Source organism: Dromiciops gliroides, chromosome 6 (genome assembly GCF_019393635.1).
Source record: "Dromiciops gliroides isolate mDroGli1 chromosome 6, mDroGli1.pri, whole genome shotgun sequence".
NCBI classification, from domain to species: Eukaryota; Metazoa; Chordata; class Mammalia; order Microbiotheria; family Microbiotheriidae; genus Dromiciops; species Dromiciops gliroides.
The window spans coordinates 100,505,676-100,518,565 of record NC_057866.1 but is presented as its reverse complement, the minus strand read 5'-3'; the positions used below and the strand labels follow the sequence as shown (position 1 = coordinate 100,518,565).

At 52.0% G+C, this 12,890-nt stretch overlaps 1 protein-coding gene across 1 annotated transcript in view; it reads left to right on the top strand.

Moving 5' to 3' along the window:
• ADAM33 (ADAM metallopeptidase domain 33) overlaps positions 1–12,890 on the top strand; it is a 34,673-nt gene that overhangs the window by 15,869 nt on the left and 5,914 nt on the right. Inside the window, 16 exon segments of the mRNA XM_043971966.1 lie at positions 5,423–5,499; positions 5,782–5,860; positions 6,162–6,238; positions 6,357–6,546; positions 6,944–7,009; positions 7,148–7,219; positions 7,483–7,649; positions 7,747–7,831; positions 8,232–8,374; positions 10,084–10,261; positions 10,735–10,824; positions 11,088–11,283; positions 11,529–11,637; positions 12,196–12,406; positions 12,632–12,709; positions 12,818–12,889. Coding sequence (XP_043827901.1) covers positions 5,423–5,499; positions 5,782–5,860; positions 6,162–6,238; positions 6,357–6,546; positions 6,944–7,009; positions 7,148–7,219; positions 7,483–7,649; positions 7,747–7,831; positions 8,232–8,374; positions 10,084–10,261; positions 10,735–10,824; positions 11,088–11,283; positions 11,529–11,637; positions 12,196–12,406; positions 12,632–12,709; positions 12,818–12,889 — 1,890 coding nt within the window.

Below are 12,890 nucleotides of genomic sequence, written 5' to 3'. Positions count from 1 at the left end.
ATCCTAGCCAGTTCCCACAACCCTTCCATCCCCAGGGACCTCCCTTCTCAGCTCGTCTGTCAACATTAACGCCTACTCTGCTTACAGGGATGAGATTCCTGCCTCCCTTCTTACTCTTTTCAGAGGCTCCAGACCCGAAGAGATTTGTCTCGTGGACTACCAGAGCCAGACTGGACCTTAGAAACCATTTGGTCCAGTCCTTGCACTTTACAAAGGGTGAAACTGAGACCCAGAGACAGACTTTATCATGGAGTTAGGAATCTGATGCTGGGTCTCCTTGAGCCATCCTTGGCTCAGGGCTTGTCTTTCTTTTGACCACAATGCATCTCCTCCCCACCATTATTGACCAGAAAAGTGAACCAGACAATCAATTCAGAACAGGGAAAGAGGAGTGTCGTGGGAAGAGACAAATAGTCAAGGCCACTTTCCTGCCCTCTCTTTTTAGGGGGCCAAGGATTGCCTGAAAGGGGCAGGAACTTAGGTAGCAAGTCAACAACCACCTGCCCCACCATACACTATGATCCCCTGCCTTTCTAGGGACCTCTATACACACACAGCTCTCCTGTTTATACTGCTAGCCTGGACTCATCCCCAGTAAGGGGGAATACTCAAAGTCTCCAGGGAGTCAAACATTCCCCTCTCCTTCCCCCTGCTCCAACCAGGATCCAATATGGTAACCTAGACCTATACCACCCTAGGGCAGCCCAGTGGTTTGGTGGATAGAGTCCTGGGACTGGAGTTCAAATCTGACCTCGGATGCTTATTAGCTCTGTGACCCTGGGCAAATCACTTAACTTCTATCTGCCTGAACTTCCTCATCTGTAAAATGAGGATAATCACAAATAATACTTGTGAAGTGTTTTGCACATTTTAGAGCATGATATAGACATTATTATTATTATCAATATTATTACAAGCTTGTCCCTTTCCAGCTTCATGATCTCAGAGAAGTATTTGCTCCTTTCAAGGCCTCAGTGTCAATGATGGGGTTGAATGAGGTGGTCTCAAGGGGCCCTTCCATCTTTGCCATTCTGTGACTCTGGTTGATTTTCCGGGTGTCAGAAAGGTAATGCCCTCTCTTTCCAGCTTAGAGTAGGGGAGAAGCAGAGTGTGGGGGCTGAGAGGGAAAAGCCAGGTAGTGTTCCGGCTCCTCAGCTGTCAAGTGGGGATGATAAGAGCACCCAGCCCAGAGGGTTGTTATGAGGATTGAATGAGCTGATATTTATAAAGTGCTTAGCCCAGCACCTGTCATGTAGTAGACACTATACAGAAGCTTATTCCTTTCCCTTCCCCCTCCCAAATTCTGCTTCCTCTAGATGAGGCCTCACTGCCTGGGGTGATGGGACTGCTCTCTTGTCAGTGGCCCCTGTGTGCAGAGCCAGACACCTAGCCAGAGGTGATGGGGAGCCAAAGATGGCTGGGTCACAGGCAGAGAGTGAAAGGGGAGGTCGTGCTTAGCCCCTAGAGTATTCTGTTTATTGCTGGTCAAACTTAGTCCTGTGTCTGGAAGGCGCTGATGGCAGAGTCCATCCATTCAGATCCTTGCCAGCTATGGGGCCCTGGTCCCATTTAACCTCTCTCACTATAACCTCAATTTCCTCATCTGTAAAATGGGAACATGAAGGCACCTACCTTACACAGTTATTGTGAAGATCAAATGAGATAGCATATTGAGGGAAATGATTATTTTTCTATATTAATAACCAAATTATGATTGAGGGGAAAAAACTTGCCCTGTGAAAACAACTCCTCAATAAATTCAGGGGTGGGGGCCGAGATGGAGAAGGAATCAGAGAAGGAGAGAGACCAAGTAGTGGAAAATCAAGGGGAAGAAACAGGGTCAGTCTGAGAGAGCAGAGGGAAAGAGAAAGGGAAAGAAAGAGGCCAAGAGGAGAGGCTGCCCCTCAGGAACACGCCCCACCCCTAAGGGGAGAGCAGGGCAAGGCAGGACAGATGGGGAGCTGGGTCCTAGAAAAGGAATTTGCCCAGGGCTGTCCAGAATGTGGCCATGAAGGTCTGAGTGGTGGAGACCAGACAGACAGAGGCAGGTGGGGTCAGTCCAGAGAGAGAAAGTACAGACCACAAAGATGATCCCAGGGGAAGAAAGGCAGAGGGGGAGGGGTAACAAAAATGTAAACTGAAAGAGTGGCCGGGAGCTAGAGTCAAGAAAGCGAGACCTAGGAAAGCGGAAAGACAGAAACAGAGTCAAAGGGATGAATGAGAGGGGGAGAAAAAGGGGAGGAGGGGAGAAAAGAGAGACAGAAAGACATACTGGGAGGGAATGAGTCAAGATGTGAGATACCAGAGACCAAGAAAGTGAGAAATAAGGACAGACAGACCATAATACACCAACAGGAAGAGACAGAGACTTGCAGAGTGGCAGAGGGAGAAGAGAATGAGTGGGCAGAGATGAGGGGTAACACCATTTTTGGACTTCCCCTCCCAACTCCAGGGTACATGTTTCCCAAAAAAGCCTTGGCCAGCCTGGTGACCTCATCCTTTGGGCATTGGGAAGGGAGGGGGGGAAGAGAAGGGGGCTGGACTTGGGACTGTCCTGTCCTGTCCTTCAACACCCTAAGCTGAGAGAGGAGGCCCTAGGATCTGGTCCAGGGCCTCCACTGGAACTCGCCAGAGACAGAGGCCTTTTGCCTTCTCCCACCCTGCCTGGGAAGAAGGGGGGCGAGGGGGCAGTGTATAATGGCATATAATGGATAGCACAAACATTCCAGTCCCTGATGTAATGGTGAAATTTAGGATTAGCGGGCTCAAATGACTTTCCCAGGGTCACACAGTCAGAGAGCAGCCTGGGGAAGGGGATGGTATTTTTGGCTCCCAGCCTAACCAGAGGAGAGACTTTCCTCTACCCTCAGCCTCTGAAATTGTGTGAGATTTCACCCCATCCTACCTTTCTCCTTTCCCCTCCTCCAGTGCATTCCTCTTCCCCTTCAATTTTACCCTAAAAAAGTCATCCATCATGGGGCAGCTAGGTGACACAGTGGACAAAGCACCCGCCCTGGACCCAGGAGGACCCAAGCCCAAATCTGGCCTCAGCCAGCCTCTGAAATCCAAGGCCATTGACAGGGAGCTATGGCAGAAGGGAGTGAAATTAGACTCAAGAGAGTAAGAGGGGAGAGAAGGGAGAGAAGAGGAGCAAGAAGAACCGAAGACAGGAAGGGGATCAGAGCTAAAGATGAGATACAGAGCAATGGTGAGAGATGACGACAGAGGCAAAGCAATATAGACCCAGAAGGACGGAGGAAGAAAAAGGAAAGAGAGAAAACCAGAAGAGTAAAGACAGAAGTAAAGGGACAGAAAAAAAAAGTAAAGGAACAGAACGAGGAGAGAGGCAGAGGGGGCAGAGATAGAGAGGAGAAAGCTCCATTGATCCAGCTAGAAATGGAGAAAAAACAGAGAGAAAAGTAACAGGGGAGAGAGAACAATGAATGACTGAGTCAGAAAAGATCCCATCCCCAGCTTCACTGACATGTGCTTATTCCACCCACCATGCCGCAGCCCAGATTCATTCCTGTGTTGGGGACCTCCTTAGTGTCCCGTGCTGCCCATTTCATTCACTCGGGGGCAGTTATCATTGTGAAATTCTTCCTTAAATCTGCCTTTCGGGAATTTCCACCTCCTGCCCCCAGCTCAGCCCCAGAGGACCTAGCAGAATAAGCCTCTTCTTCATGAAGCATCTTTCAGATGCTTGTTGATAGTGATCACCCTGCCCCCCCCAATCTGAAGTCTTCAAGTTAAGCGACTTGAGTCTCTTCAGTTGTTCTTGCTTTGACTTGGCCAGTCCCCTAACCACCGTGGGTGCCCTTCTCAGGTAGTGCCCCACTTTGTCAGGCTTTTCTAAAAATATGGTGCCCAGGCCTGAGCAAAGTATTCTGGGTTTATTATGAGCAGGGCAGAGATCAGCAGGACCACCCCCTTTTTCATGGCCTTCCTCTCTTAATGCTTCTCAGACCAGCATTGGCTCCATGTGGGGAGTTGGGGTGTACAGACTTACAGTCCACCAAAGCCCTCACATCTTTTTCACAGAAATTGATGTCTGGCTAAGCCTTCCCTATCCTCCATTTTGGAAGCTGACTTTTTGAACCCAATCATAAGACTCAGATGCAGGAGAAGCAACTTGGCATAGTGAATAGGGAGCCAGCCCAAGAGTCAGGAAGACCCGTGTTCAAGACTCACCTCTTACGTGTATTAGTTGTGTTAACCTTGGCAAGTCAACCTCTCAGTGCCATACAACTCTCTAAGTCTAAGTTACAGAAGAGCTGCCCATCAACACTGGTATCAAGGGATTTCCTACACCAGCAAAATCACAAATCACCACCCCCCCCATAGGACTTTAATCATTTAGCCTTTGTTCTCTATCACTTACCCAGTACTCCTCATAAACAGTCTGGTGCTGTGCCTTCTTTGTTGTTGTTTTATTTTCTGGAGAACAGTCTCTCTCTCTCTCTCTCTCTCTCTCTCTCTCTCTCTCTCTCTCTCTCTCTCTCTCTCTCTCTCTCTGCCTTCCTCCCTCTTTCCCTCTCCCTTTCTTTCCTCCACATTTCAGAGGGGAAAGAGAAGCCAAAAGAAAGACATCCATCAGAGAGGCATACAGAGGAGAGGGGAAGGTGAGAGGCAGGAGACTAGCCAGAGTGACCTCAGCTAAGGGACAAAGAAAGCTGAATTTCCCTTTCAGAAGACCAGGAGTAAAGCTTGTTTATTTAACAGTGGGGAAAGGATAGGGGTGGGACCAGAGGAGAAAGGGAAAAGAAAAATAGCTTGATCTATGAACTTAACCAGAAATAGGACTTGGGGACAGGTTGAAAGGGGAAGAGCAGAGCAGAGATAGAAGAACCAGGTGGAGATAGAGGGAGATAAAGACATGACCAGAAAGCTAGAGAAGTGACAGATCTATACACAGGGAGTTAGAGGAAGAATTAGAGAGAGGGAGAGATGTAGAACAGATATAGTCAGAGAGGCTCAGAGTGAGGAGGTAAGAACTGAGACATCTGGAACATCTGGATCCCAACCTCCCCAACAGCCTGTCTCATCTAATCTACAGTCTCCCCCCCTCCCCAATCAGCTCCCCACAGCCCTCATTCTCCTCTCTTCAGTCAAGTCCTGCCCCCCTCCCCCTAAAATCTAAAATCTTCCCACTCTGGAAGGATGGGAAAGGGGAACTTGGAGCAGAGATATGTTTGGGTAATACTGTGGTCCATGTGCTTGGATGTTATGGGTCTCCTCTCCAAACTCCCCCACTCTTACACCAACCAAGCATATCTCATCTCTGGATAGGAAAAGATGAGAGAAGAAGCTCAGACAGGTCAAGCAAATGCCCCAAATCACATAACATACATGGTGGGCAGGGTGGTTGTGTCTATCTGTTCCTATCCTAGCTTCACCCTCTCCTGACTTTCCCCCCACCCAGGTCAGAAGTCCAGATGAGGCCCTGTTGTCAGTGAGGGCTGAAGGCAAGGAACTTCTCCTCTCCCTGAAGAAAAACCTGTGAGTCTGGGAGAGATTGGGAAATCTGGGATTTGTGGGTAGTGGCCCACTGAGTACTGGTGAGCCTTAGAGGAAGGTGGTGCTGAAGTCAGATAAGGGGGGCAGAAAACTTAGTTCCTCTTCAATAAAAACAAATAATCACAAGCATATACCAGGAATTGTAAGAATGTGCTTGTAGACATCAATAGGAAGGAAGCAATAGGGGAGTCATTCAAGGAAGGCTTCCTGGTGGAGGTGGTGCAAAGCCAGTTATCTCTCCTCTCTCTACTCTAATTTCCTTAGCTTGCTGCTGGCTCAAGGTTACACGGAAACCCACTATGATCCAGATGGGCAGCCAGTGACCTTAGCCCCTAACCACACGGTGAGACCAGGTCCTTGGGTTGGGAGTGGGAGGGAAGAGGGCTGGAAGTTATGGGATCTTCAGAGATGGGGAGAAGTTGGGGGAGTTTTCTGGATTCTTTCCAGGAGTAGCAGAGATCCTTAATCCTGACTGTGAGAGAGACCTTACCACCCAACTGGGTGAGGGGCATCAACCTCATTCCCTCAGGGTCCCCAACAAATGAGATCTGTCACTAAAATGGAGCGATCGAGGCGGACCGGAGGCCGAGGCTAATGCTGAATACTACCCCCGCCCCCCGCCCCCCCCCCCCCCCCCCGCTCAGGACCACTGTTACTATCACGGCCACGTGCAAGGATTCCCGGACTCCTGGGTCGCTCTGAGCTCCTGCTCCGGGATCAGGTAAAGGGGTGCTTCTGGGAGGGGGATCGGTGTGAAAGGAAGAGCCTCTTTGGGGAGAAGGGATCCGAGCTGGGTGATGCCCCCTGCTCACTTCCTCGCTAACCCCGCCCCCCTCCAGCGGGCTGATAGTGCTCAGCGCCAACCGCAGCTACTACGTGCAGCCTCCACGGACTCCAGCGTCTGGACCGCCTGGCCCCCACCTCCTCTTTCGGACGGAGCAGCTGCCCAGAGGGGATGGGACCTGTGGCCACGGGCTGCCTGGGACCTTAGAACGTGCACGCATACTCCGCCAAAATCGGGCACCCAGGGTGAGGGCATCTACCTAAATTCCCACCGCGAAGACTCCGCCTCCCGGTCAGGCCTCGCCCACTCACAATTGGGCTCCGCCCCATATTGGCCCACTGTCTCCTGGGATCTCTTCTTCTTTTTTTAAGTGAGGCAATTGGGGTTAAGTGACTTTCCCAGGGTCACACAGCTAGTAAGTGTTAAGTGTCTGAGGCCGGATTTGAACTCAGGTACTCCTGACTCCAGGGCCGGTGCTCTATCCACTGCGCCACCTAGCTGCCCCTCCTGGGACCTCTTCTTCAAGTTGCACCTCCCCGCCATCCCTTTTTAGGTCGCCCTTTTATCTCAGGCCCCCATCCCTCTCTCAGGCCCCTCCTCTCCACTGAGGCTCTTCCCATGACTTCCCCCATCCCTTCTCAGGTGAGACGCGACTCGAGGCGGGCTCTGAAGTACCTGGAACTATTCATTGTAGCAGACCATGCTTTGGTGAGGGGGTGGGATGGATTGGGCCAGGGCGAGTCTGGGGACGGGGCTGGAGAAGATGGGGGCGGTGTTCTGGGGCTTCTAGACTTCCCCTCCCTGCTTCTCAATGACTCCCCCCTCTCCCGCCTTCATGTCCTCTAGTACCTGAGGCAGCAGAGGGATCTGGGTCGCACCAAGCAGCGACTCCTCGAGATAGCCAACTACGTGGACAAGGTAAGAGGGGAAATAGGAAGGTGGCCCGACCGGAGGGGGACGGGGGAAGGGTCTGGATCCCTGAGGTGGTTAGGAGGTTCGCGACTGCGTGGAGGGCCGGAGGTGCTGATGGTAATGGGCCTTGGCCTACGCGGGGCGGGGTGGAGTGCTGAACCCTAGAAGGGAGCTAGATCCGAGTGGATTCCCCCTCGAGTGCGGGGAAGTGGACTGTTGGCTTACAGCCCATCCTCATCTCCCCTTTCCCCTTGCCCCACCTCACCCAGTTTTACAGATCCCTCAACATCAAGGTGGCTCTGACCGGCCTGGAGGTGTGGACCGAGCGAGACCAGAGCCGAGTCACAGGAGATGCCAACGCCACGCTCTGGGCCTTCCTGCAGTGGCGCCGGGGGCTGCGAGCCCGGCGGCCCCACGACACGGCCCAGCTCCTCACGTAGGTTTCTCTTGGCCTGGGACCAGGGGAACTGAGGACTGCGGTGGAAGAGGCTCCCTTTAACCCTCCCCTTCCTTCTTCTGTCTGCTGTGAGCAGGGGCCGAACTTTTCAGGGCACCACCATCGGCATGGCGCCCTTGGAGGGCATGTGTAGTGCAGACAACTCGGGGGGAGTGAGTGCGGTGAGTATGCACTGCCTGGGGCTATGACCTTGCCCGGCTCCTCTGGCTCCCCATGGACCTATGACCCTAACTCTCCCTGCTCCCTTCCCCCCAGCTCTTCACTGACCTTCCTAACTTCCCATCAAGCTTAGAACTCTGCCTGGTACCCCTTTCCCTGGGTGGCCCCACAACCCTGTGCCAGGACACTTTATTTCCCTGAGAATCATGTATACTCTTACAGGATAAGCTTGCTGCTTGCTATAGAAGAATTATCCTTTCTCAACACCCTGCCCCCTCCACTTCTGCCCCTTTCCTTCACCTGTAGGTCTGTGGTGGGTAGATGGGAAGATCAAGGAGAGAAGGAGAACACTAAGGGTGAAGAAGGAGTAGGATCCAAGCTGACTCTTTCTGTCCTACCCAGGATCACTCTGAGTTGCCTATTGGTGCAGCGGCCACAATGGCCCACGAGATTGGCCACAGCTTCGGGATGAGCCATGATGCTGATGGCTGCTGTGCAGAGGCCTTGCCTGAAGAGGGGGGTTGTGTGATGGCAGCAGCCACTGGGTGAGTGAGGTCAGAGCCAGGGCATGGCAGCACTGGCTTGGGAGGAAGGTGTCTTTGAGGTGGGGTGGAAACAACTCTTAGTGGGGTTTGGTGGTGAGGGAATGTCAAGAGATCTGAGTTCTAGTCTGTACTACATTCCTAAGAAGAGATGAGCAAATAACTTCCTCTCACTGGCCCTCTATTTCCTTATCAGTAAAAGGGGAGGGTTGGGTTAGATCTGGGGTTCTTAACATTTTTTATCTAATGGACACTGACAGTCTGGTGAAGCCTGTGGGCCCCTTCTCAGAGTCATTTTCCCTCCCTCTGGGCAATGAGGGTTGAGTGACTTGCCCAGGGTCACACAGCTAGTAAATGTCAAGTGTCTGAGACTGGATTTGAACTCGGTCCTCCTGAATCCAGGGCCAGTGCTTTATCCACCGCGCCACCTAGCTGCCTGAAGTAATGTTATCTTAAAAAAATACAACCAAACTGACAACCCTCTGATGGATCCAGGTTAAGAACCTCTACGCTATATAGTTTCAAAGATCCATCTCTGCTTTGACATTCTGGGTTCTAAGGACCTCCCCAGCTCTGCCATCCGATGTGCCTCTGTCTAATGCTAATGTGTCTAGATACAAACTTATTTCAGTGGGTCTGTGTTTATATCTGTAGCACATATTACCACTATCTCACTGGGCTGTTCCAAGTCAGTCGAGAAGCCTTTATTAAGCACTTACTATGTGCCAGGCACTTCACAGAGAATTGGGGATACAAAGAAAGGCAAAAGCCAAGTTCCTTGGCTGGTAGTGTAATGGGGGAGACAACATGTAAAAAACTATGTACAAATAAGTTGTATACAAGAGAAACTGAGAATAGTCTCAGAGGAAAGGGACCAAGATGAAGGAGGACTGGGAAAGGTGGGATTTGGGGGAAATTCAGGGAAGTCAGGATTGGAAATGAAGAGGGAGAGAGTTCCAACCATAGAAAAACCACTGGAAATGTTTAGAGCTAGCTGCTTGGTAGAATCCTCAAGGCCCAGTGTCACTGGATTATTAAGTATGGGGAGAGGAGTTAAGAGAATAAGAATACTGGAAAGGGGGGCAGCTAGGTGGCTCAGTGGATAGAGCACCGGCCCTGGAGTCAGGAGGACCTGAGTTCAAATCTAGCCTCAGACACTTGACACTAGCTGTATGACCCTGGGCAAGTCACTTAACCCCAATTGCCTCACTTAAAAAAAAAAAAAAGAATACTGGAAAGGTAGGATGAGGCAGATTATGAAAAGCTTTAACATAGCCAAACAGAGGATATTTGTACACAACCCTAGAAGTGATAGATAGGGAGGCACTGGAGTCTGTTGAATAGAGGGGGACATGGTCAGATCTATGCTTTAGGGAGATCTCTGATAGCTGAGAGGAAGACAGAATGGAGTGGGGAGAGACTTGAGGAGGGGAGATCAGGCAGCAGGCTATTGCAGTAGTCCAGGCATGAGGTGATGAGGGCCTGCACCAGGATAGACAGCCCTTTGGAAACTTTAAAGAGCTTTATGTCAGCTGCTAGGCTGAGGAGGGGCAGAAGATGCTTCCAGCTGGGTCAGTTTCCTCCTTGTCTCAGTCCCACATGATGGGTTGGTCTGTGTGACCACAGTGCCCCCTTCTGGTCAGAGCTTGCTGGGCTCAGCTTTTGCTGAGACAGTGTGGTGTCCCAGTATCTAACTCTCCCACCCTCTGCAGACACCCTTTTCCACGCGTGTTCAGTGCCTGTAGCCGCCAGCAGCTGCTCCACTTCTTCCAAAAGGGAGGGGGCATGTGCCTCTTCAACCCTCCTGACCCTCGCTTGCTGGTGTTGGGAGGCCGCTGTGGGAACGGCTTCTTGGAAGATGGGGAGGAGTGCGACTGCGGGGACATTGAGGTGAGGCTCTGACTCCTCTACCCCAATCCTGACACCAGTGCACCCCTCAGGATCTCCCCAGACTTGGACATCTCCCTGGACTGCCACCTTGGATCCTGGTTTCTCCTAGAGATTCCTCCAATACCCAATCTGGGATTCTCAGTGCTCTCCACATAGCTCAGACTCCTAGATTCTCAGATAGGGCCTTCATTCCACAGGACCCAGCAAGCCTCCAGTGTCCTGTGACCCTTAGGGCAGGATTCCCAGCTTCTCTCTAGCCCCATGGATCTTTCAGTATCCCCTGCAGTCCCCAGTGCTTGAGACCCAGAAGTTGTCCCCAGGTTTCTTGGGATTATCTGTCTTTCAAGGGAATTCTCTCCCAGTTAGGAGTCTCTCTGCCTAAGGAAGTCCCCAGTCTGTTGACTTCCCAGAATTAGGCTGGGACCTTGATATTGGCTCTTCACTTCTTCTTTCTGTCTGTTTTGGGGATCCAGGAGTGCACTGACCCCTGCTGTCATGCCAACAACTGTACACTTCGGGAAGGAGCCCAGTGTGCCCAGGGGGACTGCTGCGCCCATTGCTCGGTGAGAAGGTGGGATGAGGGGGTGGAGAGGAGAAGTGAGGAGGCTACACCAGAGGGCTAGGAGTAGGCTGGGCTTGAACAGGGGGAAAGAGGGGAGAGAGGGGAGAGAGGGGAGAGGCGAGCAAAGGCCAGAGGACTGACATGCTTGGCTTGTGCTGTGGGACCTGACTTGTTTCCACTTCCCTCTTCTTTGGTTCTGTACTTGGCTCTCCTCTGACTCTCCACCCATCTCTCTGTGTGTCCCCCGTGCCCACACTACTATAGCTGAAGCCAGCTGGGACATTGTGCCGAGAAGGAGCCGGGGACTGTGACCTGCCTGAATTCTGCACTGGAGCTTCTCCCCACTGCCCAGCCAACGTCTACCTCCTTGATGGCTCTCCCTGTGCTGGGGGCACTGCTTACTGCCGAGATGGCATGTGTCCCACCCATGAGGGGCAGTGCCAACAGCTCTGGGGGCCTGGTGAGAGCCCAGCCTGGCAGGGCAACACCCCTTTCTCCTTGCACTCTTCCCATCTCTCAAACTTGAGTCACTCATGTCCCAGTTCTCCCTTGGGCACACCTCTCTCTTCAGAACTCTTTCCCCCATCAGTCAGATAACTACACACACAGACACACTCTCCCCTCCCCTCCCCCAGAGGTCATCCCTCTTTCCCAGATCCTGGTTCCCTGCCTCTGCACCTAGCTAACCCTATTCCCAACCTGCAGGTGCCCACCCAGCCCCTGATGCCTGTTTCCAGGATGTGAATTCAGCTGGGGACCCCTATGGGAACTGTGGTCAGGACAGTGAAGGCCACTATGTCCCATGTAATCGGAGGTGAGAGTAAGGACAGAGGGAGGCGAAGAAAGGACAGGCCAGGATCTTCAGGACAAGGTGTCAGGGGAGTGAGGGGCCAGGGGAACAAGATTTAAGGCAGACAGTGAATAAGTGGGATGAGCGGTCTGAAGAAGGAACAGAACAAGGGTTAGGGAAATGAGGGGGTTAGGAATTTTATGGTACAAAGAATATCTGGGACAAGAAGTTAGTGGGGACAAGGGTCAGAGGTCAGGGATGTGGGTAAGGATCTTAGATAGGGTGCCGGATTTGGGTTCAGGAAGTTCTGAGCTGGACTCCTGCCTCTGACACTTACTGGCTACCATAGCCAAAGCACTTAAGTCTAAGTTTCCTCATCTGTTAAATGGGGATGATAACATTTGTAGAAGCTAACCCTCGGGGGTGTAGTGAGGACTTTAGAAAATGCTATCTGTAAAAAAAAATATGATAAAATTGAAAGTGCTAAAGAAATGGCAGCCGTTCCTAGATCTACGTGAGCACTTGGAAAGGCTTCTGGGCTGGCTGCTCCCTTGACACGCCCCCCTGTCCCTGCCCCTGCAGGGATGCCAAATGTGGGAAGCTTCAGTGTCAGAGTGGGGCAGATAAGCCCCGGGGGCCACACACTGTTTCCATGGAGACCACCATCCGTCTGGGTGGCAGAGAGGTGACATGCCGAGGAGCCTTCATGTACCGTGTACCCCGACCTGACTCATCTGCCGACTTGCCAGACCCTGGTCTTGTGCTGCCTGGTACTAAGTGTGGAGATGGCATGGTGAGCCAGCCTCACCAGTCCCAGAGACAGTGAAGGGAGGGACTCCCTAGGAGTATTGGCCACTAGTGGGGAGCTTTCTGTGGGTCTTTGGGACTTTTAAGATGATCAACCTCCTCCCCAGCAGATGCCCTGGGACTCCTTTCCCTTAGCCTGCCCTACCTTGCCCAGGATGCCCTGGGTCCATCTACGTCATCTGTTTCCATCATTCCCATCCACCATCACTAGGTGTGTCATGATCGAAGATGCCAGAATGCCTCCTTCCCTGACCTTCAGAGGTGCCTGGACACGTGCAATGGCCATGGGGTGAGTGATCCCTGGCTCTGGGTCCTGGGAACTGAGAGACCCTGGGTGGAGAATGTCATTCTCTTCCAATCGCTTAGCTTTCCATCTTCTGTTCTCTTATCCTTCTAGGTCTGTAACAGCAATAGGAACTGCCACTGTGACCCAGGCTGGGCCCCCCCAACTTGTGAGAAGCCAGGACTGG